The 15,523-nt window shown below is 49.9% G+C and overlaps 1 protein-coding gene across 1 annotated transcript in view; it reads left to right on the top strand.

The window, feature by feature from the left end:
- The window catches only part of AFAP1L2 (actin filament associated protein 1 like 2), a 29,158-nt gene extending 13,635 nt beyond the window's left edge, over positions 1-15,523 (top strand). Inside the window, exons 5-18 of the mRNA XM_009278088.2 lie at positions 2,427-2,632; positions 3,217-3,396; positions 3,974-4,063; positions 4,863-4,947; positions 6,198-6,302; positions 6,958-7,169; positions 8,880-9,025; positions 9,636-9,747; positions 10,455-10,694; positions 10,783-10,960; positions 11,206-11,373; positions 11,774-11,955; positions 12,598-12,726; positions 13,083-15,523. Coding sequence (XP_009276363.1) covers positions 2,427-2,632; positions 3,217-3,396; positions 3,974-4,063; positions 4,863-4,947; positions 6,198-6,302; positions 6,958-7,169; positions 8,880-9,025; positions 9,636-9,747; positions 10,455-10,694; positions 10,783-10,960; positions 11,206-11,373; positions 11,774-11,955; positions 12,598-12,726; positions 13,083-13,109 — 2,060 coding nt within the window. The 3' untranslated portion in view covers positions 13,110-15,523. The remainder of the gene's footprint in view (positions 1-2,426; positions 2,633-3,216; positions 3,397-3,973; positions 4,064-4,862; positions 4,948-6,197; positions 6,303-6,957; positions 7,170-8,879; positions 9,026-9,635; positions 9,748-10,454; positions 10,695-10,782; positions 10,961-11,205; positions 11,374-11,773; positions 11,956-12,597; positions 12,727-13,082) is intronic.

Genomic DNA, 15,523 nt, shown 5'->3' with positions numbered 1-15,523 from the left:
AAGTGCTTTTTTTTAAAAAAAAAAAAAAAAAAAAGCAAAAGCTCAGTTTTAGTAAAGATGATCAGGTGCTTCCCCCTGGTATTGCCCATTACATGCATGGAGGGTAACCAACTCTCCTCTCTCTCTGCCCATGCTGGATATACACAAGGCGGCATTTTTGTATGCCTTTCCCCATGCTCAAGATGACAATGAAGAGAACTTCCCCAGCCTTTATTTCCCTGGTTCTGGCCACTGATGTGGAGCTGATATGTGGTAACACTAGCTGTATTGGCAAGTAGCTGTTCAGCGAATGTTGAAGGTGCTCTGCTCGGGCAGAGGCAGCTCTGGTGTATGAGATGGTTGGAGCTTCCTGCGTCATGGTATTGATTTAGCTCCCTGGGAGGTCGTGGGAAGACAAACAGGAAAGCAGAGGTGGATTAGGTAAAGACATCCAAGAACATGGCTGCCACCGATGTCATGGCAATGAGAGGATAAAACTGTGGTCTTAGTTGAAACTGCCAGTAGGTGGAAATGGAGGCCTTGTACTGAAGTGCCTGAGCTGTATGACTTGGGATTGAGTGAGCCTTAGTAGTGATGACAGTGTTGTCTCAAGTCACCCAAGCAAGGTTTGTCCCAGTTTGCCAACTACGCAACTGGAAAATGCCTTTCCATCATGAGGCTGTAGCAGCGTCACCAGGCCAGCAATGGCTGCAGCTCTTCAAGTAAAGAAGAGCTCATCTCATGAGGCACTTGTGGTTGATGCACAAAAGAGCAGCCAGGGCTCCCGCTGAGAGCATGGAAGAAAAGTGTTACTACCCCAGGAGAAAGGTGGCAGCCTGAGACCTAATGCCTGGGCGAGGGGCACCAGAGACACCCAAAAGGGGCCAGAGGGGCAGTTAGCGATAGCCCCATGTTGATAAGGAGGGAGATTTAGAAGATGAGGTTCTCTTAAGCATCCTTGCTGCTGCTGCTGCTGCATAAGGAAGGGTCCCTAGCAGTGCAGAAGTTCAGCTTCTTGGTATTTCTAGGGATGAGAAACCTCAACGCTTTTACTCCATCTGAATTTCTGCCCAGGTGCCTGGGGACAAGGTCTGCATAGTGATAATGCATTGGGCAGTAATGTTTTCCCATAAAAGATGGACAGTCCCATACGTTGAGGGCATGGAGATGGTGAGCCAGTAGTGTGCTGTCAGCACCATTCAGAGACTTTGAAAGGGAGTATTTGCTTTTTAATAAGTTTGTTTAATTGCTGCAGCTTTGATCACTTGAGGGATGTTACAGAGTGAGATTTCACTGGGGAGAAGGCTGTAGCTTTGTTACTGCATCTCAGTTCCTTTTATTTTAAGAACAAACAAGCCCAACTTAAGAAATGTTCTTCAGTGAAGCTCCTAATGCTTTTTTTTTCTTTTCTGGCTGCTTTTCCTCTTTTTATTTGCACCAATCTGATAATGTTACTTTTATGTGGATATTAAGATTTGATGAGGATCAAAATTAGATTAAATTCTGGTGAGAGAAACTTAATAATATTCCTCCGTGCTGTTTGGTAGGACAAGAATGCAAAACCCTACACAGATGCTGCCCAAATCTTACCATCTTGCTTTGTGAGCTTACCTTGCGAATAAGAACCATACTGTAAATGCCAGCAGAGCACTGCAAATTCCCCTGCAGTCAGTGGGAACATTTTCATTGTTTCTGATGAGTCTGGTACCAATGACCAGCTGTTCTGATCAGCTGAAAACTCCAATAACCTACAATACATTAGAGCTGGGTATTGAAAATCCTAATTCATTCTAATAACGTAGCAATCCATTTAAGAATGAGCATGAAAAATGTGTTTACTATTATTTACAGCTGCCACATGACTAATTTTTGCTGCTGCTGCTGCAACAGTGTATTACTTCAAAGCCCCTTGCTGTCCCTTAGATGCTGAGTAGAGAGAGAGACCTGTTAGCCCAGAAAGGGAAAGTGGAATGATGTCTCAAATACAATAGATCATCGCTTGCTGCATGGCCTCGCAAATACCATTTTTACTTCTGACATTCAGAGGGCAAGGGCTGATTGTGGCTTGCTGTTGCCATAAAAATTGTGAGTGTTTGGCTTGAAGTGGAAAGTACAAAAAGCATCTTCAGGAGGGAAAAAAAGCAGCAAACATCAGAAAATGTCTAAGGGAATGTTCTCGAATTTGTGGTCAAGTGAGAAGTGTCTTTTGAGTGCTTGCTAACTGAGACTATTAGGCACAAAAGATTGCAATGAGATTAATATTTGGCTAGAAAGAAAAAAGGATCTATGAGGGTTATTTTGCTATTGATTATCCTCCTGTAGGAGAGCCTCAAAAGACACATCCCTATGCTGGAAGCTTTTGCATGTGTGAGCATGGCTGAGGCAAGCAATAGGCTCAGAGTTGTCCTAGAAGTGTATTTAATGATAGAGCTTTGCTTTTGTTATAGAAGATGGTGAAGCCGTTAGTAGCTCCTATGAATCTTATGACGAAGAAGAGAGCAGCAAAGGCAAGTCAGCAACCCATCAGTGGCCATCCACGGAGGCCACCATTGAGCTGATGAAGGACACCCGCATCTGTGCGTTCCTGTGGAGAAAGAAGTGGCTGGGACAGTGGGCAAAACAGCTGTGTGTTATCAAGGACACCAGGTTGCTGGTGGGTAGATCCTCCACTCTCTGCCTAAAACAACCTATTTTCATGAGCTGGGGAGGGAAGTGGCACCTCAGGCCATGTTAACTAGCTGGCAAAAACAAAGTACCTCTAGAAGCAATGCTTCAAAAACCACGTCCCAGAGATTTGGAGATCTCATTCAATTTTCAGAAGGGATGTGGGCACGGGGCTGCTGAGGAGGGCACAAGGGCACATTTGTGGCCAAAATCTCAAACTCCCAGACTGCCTAGAGATGCTTTTTGGGGAAACTTTTTGAGGTGGTTAAGCAGAAGGGAGGCTTATCCCACTGGCTAACCACATACATGACCCTCTAGCATTATCTGTGAGAGGTATTTCAGACTATATATGTATGTACATAGATGTATGTGTATCTCTGTACATACAGAGATGTCCTGTGTGTAGTCTGTGTAGACATCGCAGCCTTGTAGGACCTGTAGGACCTTCTTGTGTTCAGTGCACTTAATGTGTGTGGTTGTACTGAGCCACTTCTAGGGTTGAGTTCACGCCAGTGAGCAAGAGAGAAGGCTCATCCTCAGCCTCTTACCTGCCCTCTCATCTTCCTTCCCCAGTGCTACAAGAGCTCCAAAGACCACAGCCCTCAGCTTGACGTGAATTTGCTGGGCTGCACTGTCATTCACAAGGAAAAGCAAGTGAGGAAGAAAGAGCACAAGCTGAAGATCATCCCCATGAACGCAGATGTCATCGTGCTGGGGCTGCAGAGTAAAGACCAGGCAGAACAGTGGCTCAGGGTCAGTGGAGCCTTCGGGGCTTGCCCTGCTGGTGCTCCCGTGCTTCTACCCTGGCTTTGCTGGGAGACCGTGTCTAGTCCCAGTCCTGCCCTTGTGTGCTCTGGCTCCCGTCCTCACTGCAAGTCCGTATACAAATATACTACTTCATTTTCATGTCCTGGGATAGCTTCTTTGTGCAGCTCCCTGCCACCTTCTGCGCATGGGAGGCCGCAGAGGGACCTCCCAGTCCAGCTGTTGCGGCAGGAAGGTTGTCTGGGGTGGGTGCCCACCATGAATTGGCTGAGGACAGGGGGAGATGTGGCCCTTTCCTTGAGACGGCAGCAGAAGAAGGAGCCTCCATGGAGCCCGGGCTGCGAGGCGCCGGGGCTGCCTTTGCTGGCAGCCTCTCCCCGGCTGACTCGGATCCAGCAGTTTCTGCTGGCTGCTTGCTGCAACACCAGGAAAGTCCCCAGGGTCACAGGGAGTGTAAACTGTGGGTCTCCCAGGCTGCTGTGGTTTTGCCTGTCCTGGGTGGGGGAGAAGTATTGATCCTGTTACTGCAGTGCTCTCACAGGCTATGGCTTCCCCTTCTGCACAGGTAATCCAAGAGACCAGCGGTCTGCTGTGTGAAGGAGGCAGTGAAGGCAACCAGTACATGCCAGATTCACAGCGTCTCAGTTGCCCAAAGGTACACCTTGTCTCTACAGAGAGAACTAGCACTTAGGCTTTTACACCCTGTTCCTTTAATAAATAATAGTTGTAGGTGCAATAATTTTATCTGAGCAAAGACTGATATGAATGTAACCAGACCCCTGTTCTGCTGAAAAGGAGCATTATTGGAACAATCTTAATTTTCCTTTGCAATCTTAATTTTGTTGCCACATCTTTCCCCCAAAACTGGCTCAGCATTGGGCTCCCCTCCATACAGGGCAGCAGCCACTATCTCATCCAATGGGACAGTTGTGCTCACCAAGAGCTTTGGAAGGGACATAGACCCTTGGATGCCAAGGCTTGGGCCAGTCTCTAGTCCAGGTTTAGGTGACACTGCCCTGGGGGCAGCTTGTTCCAAAACAGTGGGAGGAGAAAGAAACCTTCATATATCTCTGGTGGACACCCAAAATGGATCTGTTTGGGCACCTGGCCAGTTCCTCTGCCCATGCCCTCCTACGGGGACTGGCAGATGCCCCCACCAGCCGGGCTGCAGGGCAGGAGACCATGGGGTGGCACTAGTGGTGCCACTGTGTCACCTCGGAGGCGAGACCAACTAGGGCAGTTCATGTGCTGGATCTGCCCATGCTGGGCTCAGAAATAATGGGGAGGGCACAGCGTGAGTGGGCGGGTGGGTGATGTCTGTGTGAAAGTATCTGCTACGGAGAGGGTGGGACCTCATAATTTAGGAGGGGGGGAAAAAGGCACTTGCGGTGGGTTCTGGCTGGAGGAATGGGTCACGTGCATCTGTGGAGCTTGTGTCCGGTGCTTGTTGACAGGTGGAGGTATCTGAGAGGTATTCTGCAGCCTCCGAGAGTGGGAGCAGCACAGACGGCCACCCAGAGACAGCTGAGACAAAAGATGGTAAAACCTCATCCTGGGAACAACAGGGAAACCGGGCCATCAACCCTGCATGTGGCGAGGGTTTCTGTAGCTTCTCCTGCCACCGCCACCTCAAACTGACCTGATGCAGGGTGAAAGCTGCGTGTGAATTCACTGCCTGTGAATTTCATTTCAGTGCTTTTTTCCATAATGAAGTGACAGGTGGACATTGGGATTTCTCAGCAGTTACAGAGTTAGGATAGGGCTTGAGAAACCTGGGTGTGATACCTGTCCCACCACAGAGATCCTGTGTGACTCTGGGCAAGTCACTCTGGGACAGTTTGAGATGGCACAAATGCAACCTAAGTGACTTTCCTCAGAGATGTCTGCAGAGAAACTTGGAGTACCTGTGTGAAATGCTGAGCTGTCTCTAATAGGAGTTATACCTTCACACTAGGGCATCCGACTCTGGGCTTTAAGCTGCATTCCCCATCTATAAGATGGGGCAGATAAGTACATTAAAAGAGGAGATGCTCTATTAGAAGGATGGTGGGACCCATCTATATATCGGAGAGAGAGAAAGAGAAATCCATGCTGAGGACTCACTGGAGTCACCCAACAGACGGAACTTGGCTGCTGAGTCCCTCTACACTAGGACTTCATCATTTTGTTATGATAACAGGAAGGAAAATCTGGACTAAAAACATCCAACTTGATTTCTTACCAGGGTTACCTGATGATTACACAGCCATATTCACGCACTGACTCATGTGCTCGGTAGGAAAATGCTGAAGAGGCTCTTTGCGCATAACCTTTCCCCCCTCCCCACCTTGAGTCCCTCTTTTAGAAAGGAAAAGACTTGAATGCAGTAAATATTTATGGGTAATGGTTTCTAATTCAATTCTTTGTAGTGTAAGAAATTGAAGGGAGGTTGGCACCCACACAGCAAGACCTGTGCAAACAGCCTTCCCACAGCTCCTGCAGCGACTGGCGTTTGGTCAGAACTAACCCAAGTTTAAAGCAATATAGATTAAGTATCTTCAGCAAATCACTTAACTGAGATTACCGGTGCCATCTTGCTCATCATCTCCCTGGGCTTTGGACTATTACAGCCTGTCCCCGAGTCAAAGGTTTGCCCTCTGCAAGGGATGTGTGTGCTGCAGCGCTGTTGGGTGCAGGACGGCAGTGCAGGCAGCGTTGGGGCAGGACACCCAGCTGGGACAGCAGGCTGTGTGTATGGCTGTGAGTTGGGAAAGCCACGCATATATCTTTTTCTTTTTCTTTTCTGGTAGTTAAGAAGAAGGGCACAACTGGCCTGAAACTGAGCAACCTGATGAACCTCGGGAGGAAAAAATCCAGCTCCCTGGACAGCCCAGAGAGATCCCTGGAGACTTCAAGTAAGTGGCAGCATGAGCCCCTCTGCAGGGACTTGTCTCAGGGCTGGATCTCGGTGTGCAGGGCAGTATGAGCACCAGGCATCATCCTCCTCAAACACGCATGTGCCAGGCTGTCCTCCTGGGGGAGGCAAAGAGGCCACGGTCTGCTTGGTCCGTGCCAGTAAATCCATGTAGATTGTGGTGCCTCTTACACATTAAGGTGACTGTGTGGCTTACAAGTGCTGGCAATAGCTCGCAGGGTGACCCAAGAGGAAGGGCAGGTAATACCAGACATATACACAGAGGGCATCTGTGCTGCTTTTCCTGGGCACCAGCCCAGGGTGTGGGAGTCAGCAGGGAGAGAGCTGTGTGGGTCAGCTGGTATTCACCATCTGGGACCAACTTTGTCCCACTATCTGCAGCCAACTTGCTGCTCCAAACCTAACCTAATTTCAAGCGTCTCATTTGGAACAGATTTTTTCCCCTTTTCACCCTGTTTTGTATGGATAGGACAGCTTGTCTTTGTGCTTTTGGTCTTTGTTGTTGCCTGTGGCTGTGTTGTGTGTGATCTTGGAACTTACCCTGATATCAAACATCCCCATGCACACAAATGAGTTTGGATTCCCTCTCCCCATGGGGTGGAAAATGTGCCTAAGTAACCTGTGCTTGCTTGCAGGTTACCTGAATATGCTCGTGAACAGCCAGTGGAAGTCCCGTTGGTGTCAGATAAAAGACGGTCACCTCCATTTCTACCAGGACAAGAACCGAAGCAAACTGGCTCAGCAGCCCCTGAGTTTGGCAGGTTGTGAAATTATCCCAGAGCCAAGCCCTGATCATCTCTACTCCTTCCGCATCCTGCACAACGGGGAAGAACGGGTCATTCTGGAGGTAGTGTATATCTCCAAGAAAGCTCTGCTTTAAGTCATCAGCTTGGGTGTCTTAGTAGGCCTAAATGCTGGTGAGGTCCTCCAGAGGGACCCTCAGTCCAGCAAAACAGAACTTGAAGTGTGGGACTTTGGTTCATCTGTCTGTGGTCACGTAGAAGGTGTCCCACCTAGCTGGTAACCCAGGCTGTGTCTGATGCTGGCGCCTCCAGAGGACCATTCAGCCTTCCTCTTAGGCACTCATCTTAGGGTGGGATGAAGGGTCCTCTGGAGGTGCCCATCTCTCTCCACTGACTGTAGGATAACTTTGGATGATTAAGTTATAAGGGATGCATTTCAGGTGGTTAATGTTAGATGAGAGGAATGCCACTTTAGGGATTTAAGTCTGTAGTTAGGAGGAACAAAGAACTTCATCTTCTGAAAACAGAGTCCCAAAGCCATGGGTCATGCATCCCAAATAAACAGATGACAGATCTGCCCCTGAAAGCGCAAGTGAATTCATCTCCATCTGTTACTTTCCTTTGCCTGCATCCAGGACTGTTTATCTCTAATCTTAGTTCTCTCTGACGACAGCGTGATTATAATAGGAGGTGGACAATGTGAGCAATTTCCTGTATTTTTCCAGTGGGTGGAATATTTATAGCTAAACAACTGACTTGGAGGGCCTGCCATGAAGTTTGAAGGTGTTTTTGTTTAGCTTCTGGTTCAGGCTATGTCTGTGTCTAAGAAATTTTGCCTAATTACAGATGTGAAGAAGAGGTGCTGGGAAAATTTACATTTTGTGAATGGAAGAATCTGTATTTTGTTGGGATGTCAGACTCAATGTACAGGCTGGCTGGCTGGCGGGCTTCCCAGGGACTGAAGTCTCTGCTAAATAAAACAGATTGAAAGCTTAAAATATACTTTCCAGTGTGGGATTCACTTGCCCTGAATTTTACTTCGTGCTTACTGCTCTAACTCCTCAAATCAAAGGAAAAGATGGCTGCATCAGCCCACTTCTTGCTTCAGGTAGAAATCCCCCACTACTGGGAAGTGCATGTAGCTATTTGCTAGAGCTGACTTCAAGGCACCATATTTAACTCTTCATTTTGCAAAATGTCAGACTGTTCACTGCAGCTGGGAATTTGGTACTGACATGTTAAAGCGAGGGGTTCTCTTTGATGTTCTCTGATCCCACTTTAAACTCCCCCCTTCCCCTCCTTCCCTGTGCAAATAGCCCTGGAAGGGGTTTGGGGTCTGGCATAAGGAACTTGCAGGCTCCCTGGTGTGCTCGGGTCTCCTTGCACGTCTGTGTTTGGCAATCCCATTGCTGCGCTCTGCTGGTGCAAAATAAAACCTGCACACTTTCCTTGCCAAAGCCAGCTCCCCGCCAGCATCTCGAGCCCCAGAGACTTCTCTTACTCTTGTAGGCAGCTGAGCTGATCACCATTGAAAGGAAAATGCAGCCTGACTAGAAATTTTAGGAAGGAGTTAAGCAAAAAGCTGCATTGATATATCTTCCAAATTTGCAAATCAGTCCATACACAGAGCGGTACTTCCTTCTTATTTTAATGCGGTCTCAGGTTTAATATAAATACCTGGCCATTCATCTTTCCCCTTGCAAGCCTAGAGGACTGCCAGCGTACTTCCCTACACAAGGCTAAGCCTGCATTAGTCTTGGGAGTGCAGAGAAACTGCTCTTGCAACCTGTACTATCTGTCTGATCACCTCGTAGGCGAAGTCCTCAGAAGAAATGGGCCACTGGCTGGGCCTCCTCTTGTCGGAGTCAGGTTCGAAAACAGACCCGGAGGAATTTACCTACGATTATGTGGATGCTGACCGGGTTTCCTGCATTGTGAGCGCTGCAAAGAACTCGTTCTTGTACGTCAGCGGTAACGCATGGGGCCACACGGACTGGTGGAGGGGGGAAGCAATCTGGAGCGGGGGTCCCTCCACTTGCGGGAGGTTGGCTGCCATGGGAATAGGTGGTAAATTCACGGCTACAGCTCAGTTGCTTTCTTTGGAAGCTCAGTGCGGGACAGAAGAGCACTTGTCATTGTCCCACCATGACGCATCTAACCTGAGCTGCAGCTTGCAGCTCATGCCCAGGTGGCTTTTGCAAAGGCAGGTTGGTGGGGTGGGCTTGGCTGGGGGGTGCAGGGCTGTGGGCACCCAGCCACGCGGTTCACCGTGCCACTGGGGCAGGGCGGTTGTGCTGCTGCTGTGCTGCTGCTGTGCTGTGGCCAAGGGCTGGGCAAGAAAGGAAAGAGCTGAGAGAAATGTAGCCCTACTCTGGTGGGTGCTGCTTACTGGGGAATGGGAACAGTGATGACATTGCTGCACAGCTCTACCTTCTCATCTCCTGCGTCTGGCCATGTGGCCCTGCCCAGACTCCAGGACTGCTGTGTTCAGATGCCCCAAAGTGCAGCACAGTGCGGCTGTGCAGCGAGACCGATCCCTCCTGATGGGATGTCCCGCTGCCTATTCACAGCTTAATGCAGAGGAAGTACTCTGAGCCCAACGCCTATATCGACAACCTGCCAAAGGGCAGGATGCAGCAGGAGGAGCTGTACGACGACGTGGATCTGCCAGACCTGTCTGCGGTAAGATGCCCGGTGCTGCAGGCAGCCACCCTGCTGCAGCAAGCTCTGGGGAGACCATGGGCAAACATCTGGCCAGGGGAAGTCTCCAGCAGTGAAGGGGGAGGGTTTTCAGACTGTGGCAAAGGGGATTCCCAGCCCCTGGGGAAATCCAGGCTTTTGCAATGGGGCAGAAGTGGGTGCTGGAGAGTAGTTGCTAAGGAATGGGAGAGAGGATTCCAGCAAGGTGCTGTAGGGATCCTCAGGCAGATGGGATAAAATCCCACAATTTCCATCAGTAAACAGCATGGATTATTTGGTGATAGATGGTGGATTGTTTGGAGCCTCGTCCATCAAAATTCCTTTTGATGCCTGTGAGATCGAGTCCTGTGTGTAAGGATAAGAAAGATGGGCCATGCTGGGAATGGGACTGTATCCTGGAAAGGCAAATAATCTGGCAGGGGTCACTAGATGTACAACCGTGTGACATCCTTGCATGGGGCTGCTGCTATCATTGGAAAGACCTATTGAAGGAGAGCAGGAGGGGCCTTTCCTTCAGTACACCAAAAAGCCCTGCGTGTAATGACTTAAAGAATGGGGATTTAGTTCCTCTAAGGTTTATGGAAAATACTCTGGGTTGCCTGAGATGCTGCTGCTCTGCAGTGAGATGTTTCCTGTACTTCTGGCTGCAGCAGGTGGTCCCTTTTCAGGGGAACATTCTCCTTTTGCAGGAAGAAGTACCCAAGAGTGAGAGCAAATTGGAGGGAGACCAAGACAGAGTGTACCTGGACCTCACCCCAGTGAAGTCTTTCCTACACTGTGCTAGCAAGAAGTCATGCCAGCCTTCACCCCTCAGCTCACCGTCTTTAGAAAGGGCTGCCAACAAGGCTGCAGCAGAGACCACAACCGAGACAGCCCTTGTGACTAAGGAAGCCGAGCCCTGTAGTAAGGCAATGGAGACCTTGGAGCAGGTACTGTCCTGAACTGTGGTGTGGGGCCAGGCTTACTCAGCGAGCCAGTTCCCCCCACCACATCATCTCACTTCATTTCCCCCCCCAGAAACACCCAGAGAAGCCAGAGCCCGACGAGGTGCCACCACAGATGCCCGCCATCAAAATCCAGACACAGCAGCAGAACATCGCCTTCCCCCAGCCGGCCCCCGAGCTGCCAGTGGGCACAGTGACGGCGGGCAGTCCCCAGCTGGTGCCCGCACACCGGCCCAAGCTGCCGCTGCCGGGTGAGTGAGCTGTGCAGGTGGGTGCCTGGTGTGTGCCCACTGCTGCAGGGGCTTGAGGAGAGGTGGTGCCTCCAGGCATGAGTTTTGCCCTGCTCTATGGTAGTTTTGTGGTGCCCAAGGGGCCTGATGCATCTCCTGGTTGGTGACCTTCCTATGCCTCATCCATTTTGTTTCTAAGCTCCTGAAAACATTTTCCCTCCCACTTTTTCCCTGGCTGAGCTTGACTTGGTGGGTTGTGTTTCCAGCAGCAGCAGTGGAAACCAAGCTGGGCAAAAACAGGACGGAGGCGGAGGTGAAGCGGTTTACAGAGGAGAAGGAGCGGCTGGAGAAGGAGAAGGATGAAATCCGGGCTCAGCTCACCCAGCTGCGCAAGGAGAGGCGGGAGCTGAAGGAAATGCTTGCAGGCAGCACAGGTAGAGTGGGGCAAGAGGTGATGCATGGAAATGAGCCAAGGTGGGACCATGGGAAAGGAGAGGGTGATGAACCTAGCCCACCTGGGACCAAAAGGGGCTTTGCACCTCCAGCAGTGGGGAGAACCTGGTGCTCTGAGACAAACCACGTAGCTGAAATTATGCTAGAGCAAGAGCTCACTCTGTCACAGTCCCTTTGGGGCAAGATATAAGGAAAATGTACAGGAGTAATACTTGCTCCAGTCCCTGCTCCCCTCATGAGCTCCCCAAGTCCCCTACAGCCTCCCAGAGCTGCGTGCCGAGGAGGTGCCTTGCAGAGCTCCCACCGGTGCCTGGTGTCCACCCCAGCTCTGCACTGGCCACCCAGGAACCGGCCTGCACTGAGCAATCCCTCCCTTCGCAGACAAGATCCTGGAGCAGAGGCTGAAGGAGATAGAAGAAGAGTGCAAAAGGAAGGAGAGCCAGAGGGTGGACCTGGAGCTGAGCCTGGTGGAGGTGAAGGAGAACCTGAAGAAGGCGGAGTCCGGCCCTGTGACGCTGGGCACTGCTGTGGACACCACGCACCTGGAGAATGCAGCCCCCCGGGTACGTGGGGGGCACCCCTGGGATGCACAGCAGCTTTCCGGCAGCCAGGCGGTCGCACTGTCTCAGCCTGCTTAATTATATAATAACAATATTATATTATTATAACATGTAATCTTATATAAATAAAAACTATAAATTTATATATTCTCTAAGTTATAAGTTGTTAATTATTATCTATAATATACATAAAACAATAATGTAATAATAGAATGCGGTAACAGCAGTGATGGGGAGGTAAAAGGGGGCTGGGGCTCAGGAGAGCGGCTGTATTTCCCTGTGGGACCTTGAGCAACACCCTCCAGGGCCATGCAGGCCTGGGCCCAGCTCCTTCTGTGCTCAGCTGAGTCAAGGGGTGTGTTTGGGGGGGAGATCCAGGCATCCAAATTCTTTCCTGGGAACTTGGTTCCCACGACACAGAGATGGTCACCACCTGAGCCCTGCTCCGCACCTCTGTTCAAGTCCTCAACACCCAAACACACCACACACACATGCACATCCTGGTGGTGTTTCAAAATTGGCATGTCACTGAAGAACACATCATGCAAGTGGGCTGTGACTGTTGGGCTTTTCTAGGAGATGGTGGGGAAAGGCAGCAATCTCAGTAGTCTAAAGTCATCACAATTTCTATTATTTTTATTGTAGATTCAGGCAAAAAGTGCCAGTCCGGCAAATAGCACAGAGAACTCACCAGTCAATTCAGCAACGGCTTTAAAGAACCGGCCTTTATCTGTCATGGTGACGGGGAAGGGAACAGTCCTACAGAAAGCTAAGGTAATACACCAATTGGTACAGGAGAAAAATCCATCTGGGACAGCTGCTGCTTTTCCCTCTGAGCAGTGGAGCAGACTGGCTGTGGTGGGACAGGGCTGGGGGCAGGTCTTACATCTTGGTCTGGGAAGCACCTGTGACCAAGCACCACTTGCCTGGTTTTCCTCTGGTCTTTTCACCTGGGCTTGCCCTGGCTGCAATTTAAATGAATAAATGTGTGTATTGTTTATAACAGGGAGTCATCCATGACCCACCCTGTGGCCAAAACCACTCGGGTACCAGATGATAGCGATGCACATTACAGCTACTGTGGCTTGCCAGATTTGCCTTTTGACTAATTTGCCTTTATTCCTTGGCAGGAATGGGAGAAAAAGGGAGCTAGTTAGAACCACGTTTTTCAGAGATGGACTAAAGACTGGAACTGCCCATGCATGGCCAAGGGGATTCAATCATCTGTAGGTGGAGGTTGGGTGTGCAATGCAACCGCACACCAAGTGCCTCCTCCACATTGCACCAACTGCTCAGATGCAGCAATGGAGTCAACAGCTGCCGATACAAATTATCCCAAATGATCTTGCTCTTTCCAGATGAGTCCCAATCACATAGCTAAAACAATAACAACCAGTGGCAATCCTTGCATCAAATTCCTAACCCAGTTGATGTAAACAAGAATGTTACTGTACATAGGGGTGTTTTGTGTATTTCTACTCTGAAGGTTTATCAATGAGTTATTAAGGTTTCTATATTAGTGACATTAGTGGGTTCAGAAGGGGCCTCCGCTATTCTTTATACCCTGGTGGTTTTCAACCTGTCATGGCAAGACTTCAGTTGACTGCAATTTACCTGTCTTGCTGCCAGTCATCACTCAGCTGCAGATCATCCAGCCTTCAGTCAAGGGCAATACCCATGCCTGAGTGATGCTTGAGACATGAATGAGAAGCACACAGCAGCCTGTCCAGGGGATTTTCAATTGGTGTCCCGATGCATCCCAGCATGTGCTTACTCTTACCACCCTGCTGCACATATGCCAGAATATCGAGAAAGATCCCTGTTCACCTTCTCGTGCTGTAAGCTGTGCTACAGACTGGTGGCACCAAGAGCTCTGGGCAAAGATCTGCCAAGCAGATTCGGTTAATTTTCTTGAAGATCTTGATCTATTTCACCTGAGGAGTTTGTTCTGAAGAAAAAAAAAAATCATATTTGAATGCTTGTTAATAATTTATCAAGGGCACAGGCCTGCTCAATCTGTTTGATGGGGAAGCTGGATCCTGATGCACCCTTCCAGGCTTGTGCATTCCAAGGGGAGGGGAGGTAAAGCCATCCCTGTGCTCCTGCCCTGGCTGTGAGCACCACTCTGCTGATGCTCTCTGGTCCCCACAGAGCCATGGCAGGCCAAGCTAACCCCACAGCTGTACAATCTGCTGAAGACATCCCTGTGTGAAAGGGGCCCCACCACATGGGCAGGGCTCTCCTCCAGGCCCAGCAGCCGAGGTTGCACCACTGTGTCCCTGGTGGGCTGCTGGCTGTCTTGGTGCTGTCACCCTTATTTCAAAATTAATAAACAACTTACTTAATATAGCCTTTGGGCCCTGGCAGTGTGGCCCACAAAACCCACCCCCTCTGCCCTAGGCCAAGCTTTCTAATGAAAGATGTTGGACATTTGGGACTGCTAAACTTAGAGACATTGAAATTTGAAGGGGGTTGGGGAGGTGTGTCAGAAATCCATGCACCCTCTCCTCCCTGTAACCTGCTGTCATGTCTGATGGCCTGGAGACACCTCTGGTGGTCCTTCAGCCCTAGAGCCCAGACTCAGTAACTGGGTTGACTGTGCAGGGGCTGCAGCTGTTTTTCAACCTTGCAAAGCTAAAGCAGCACCAGTACCCTGGCTGGGTTGTTCCTGGGGTCCTGCAGCTACACCGATGAGCATCACACAGAGCCAAGGTAAACACAGACAGGCAAAATGTACCTGCCTAACCCTTGAAAACCTTTGACAGGCCTGAGGTCACCTCTAAAGGGATGCTCCTTCGCACAAAGGCCCAACAGCTTGGGGGGGTGCACAGGGCTGTGACACCTGGAGCTGGTGGTGGCAGTGAGGATGTGCTGCCAAGGGGCTCTGGGCTTGCTCACCACCGCCGCGGAGCTGGGGTGCAACAAAACACTTGGTCAGGGTATCCTGGAGGCAAGAAAGGTGCCCTCACTCCTGTTTGTTTTTTTTTTACTTTTAAAGTCTCTGCTGCCATGCAGATGGAGGAATTTGCTAATCCCAGGCCTCAGGAGGAGTTCATTGGCCCCAGCTGTTAGGCCTGTCCCTGTGCAATGTTTGCACATAGGAAAACCATACAAATAAACCACTGAAACTTCTGGTTCAGGACCCAGGGGACTTTCCTCTCCAAAGCACAGGGAGGCCATGGACACCATGAAGCTTTTGTTTTGCCCCATCATGAGCTGGCAGGAGACCCTCTCTGCATCCTAAATATATGTGTAGTACCATGCCCTCACCATACACCCTGCTGTCGGCCTCCGGAAGTTGTCCAGACATTTCACCTCGGTACTGAGACAGCGATGGATGAGAGCAGCTCTGCTTTCCACACCACAGCCCAGTCAGCTTCGGTGGTCCTGCTGGGATATCTCCATCAGGGGATGGTAAATGTAGACAAGTCCTGAAGCAACACACATTCCCCAGACAACCATTAAACAATGTCTCTGTGTCCCCATTGTTTTCCTAACTCAAGGCATTTCCTTTGTTGTAACTGTGACCTATAAAGTGGCGCTTTAGAGGGTTTTATAATAAAATGTTGAG

This window comes from Aptenodytes forsteri, unplaced genomic scaffold (assembly GCF_000699145.1).
Source record: "Aptenodytes forsteri isolate BGI_AS27 unplaced genomic scaffold, ASM69914v1 Scaffold15, whole genome shotgun sequence".
Classification (NCBI taxonomy): Eukaryota; Metazoa; Chordata; class Aves; order Sphenisciformes; family Spheniscidae; genus Aptenodytes; species Aptenodytes forsteri.
Note: the sequence above shows the minus strand (reverse complement) of the source record. Positions and strands in the feature narration are given on the sequence as shown.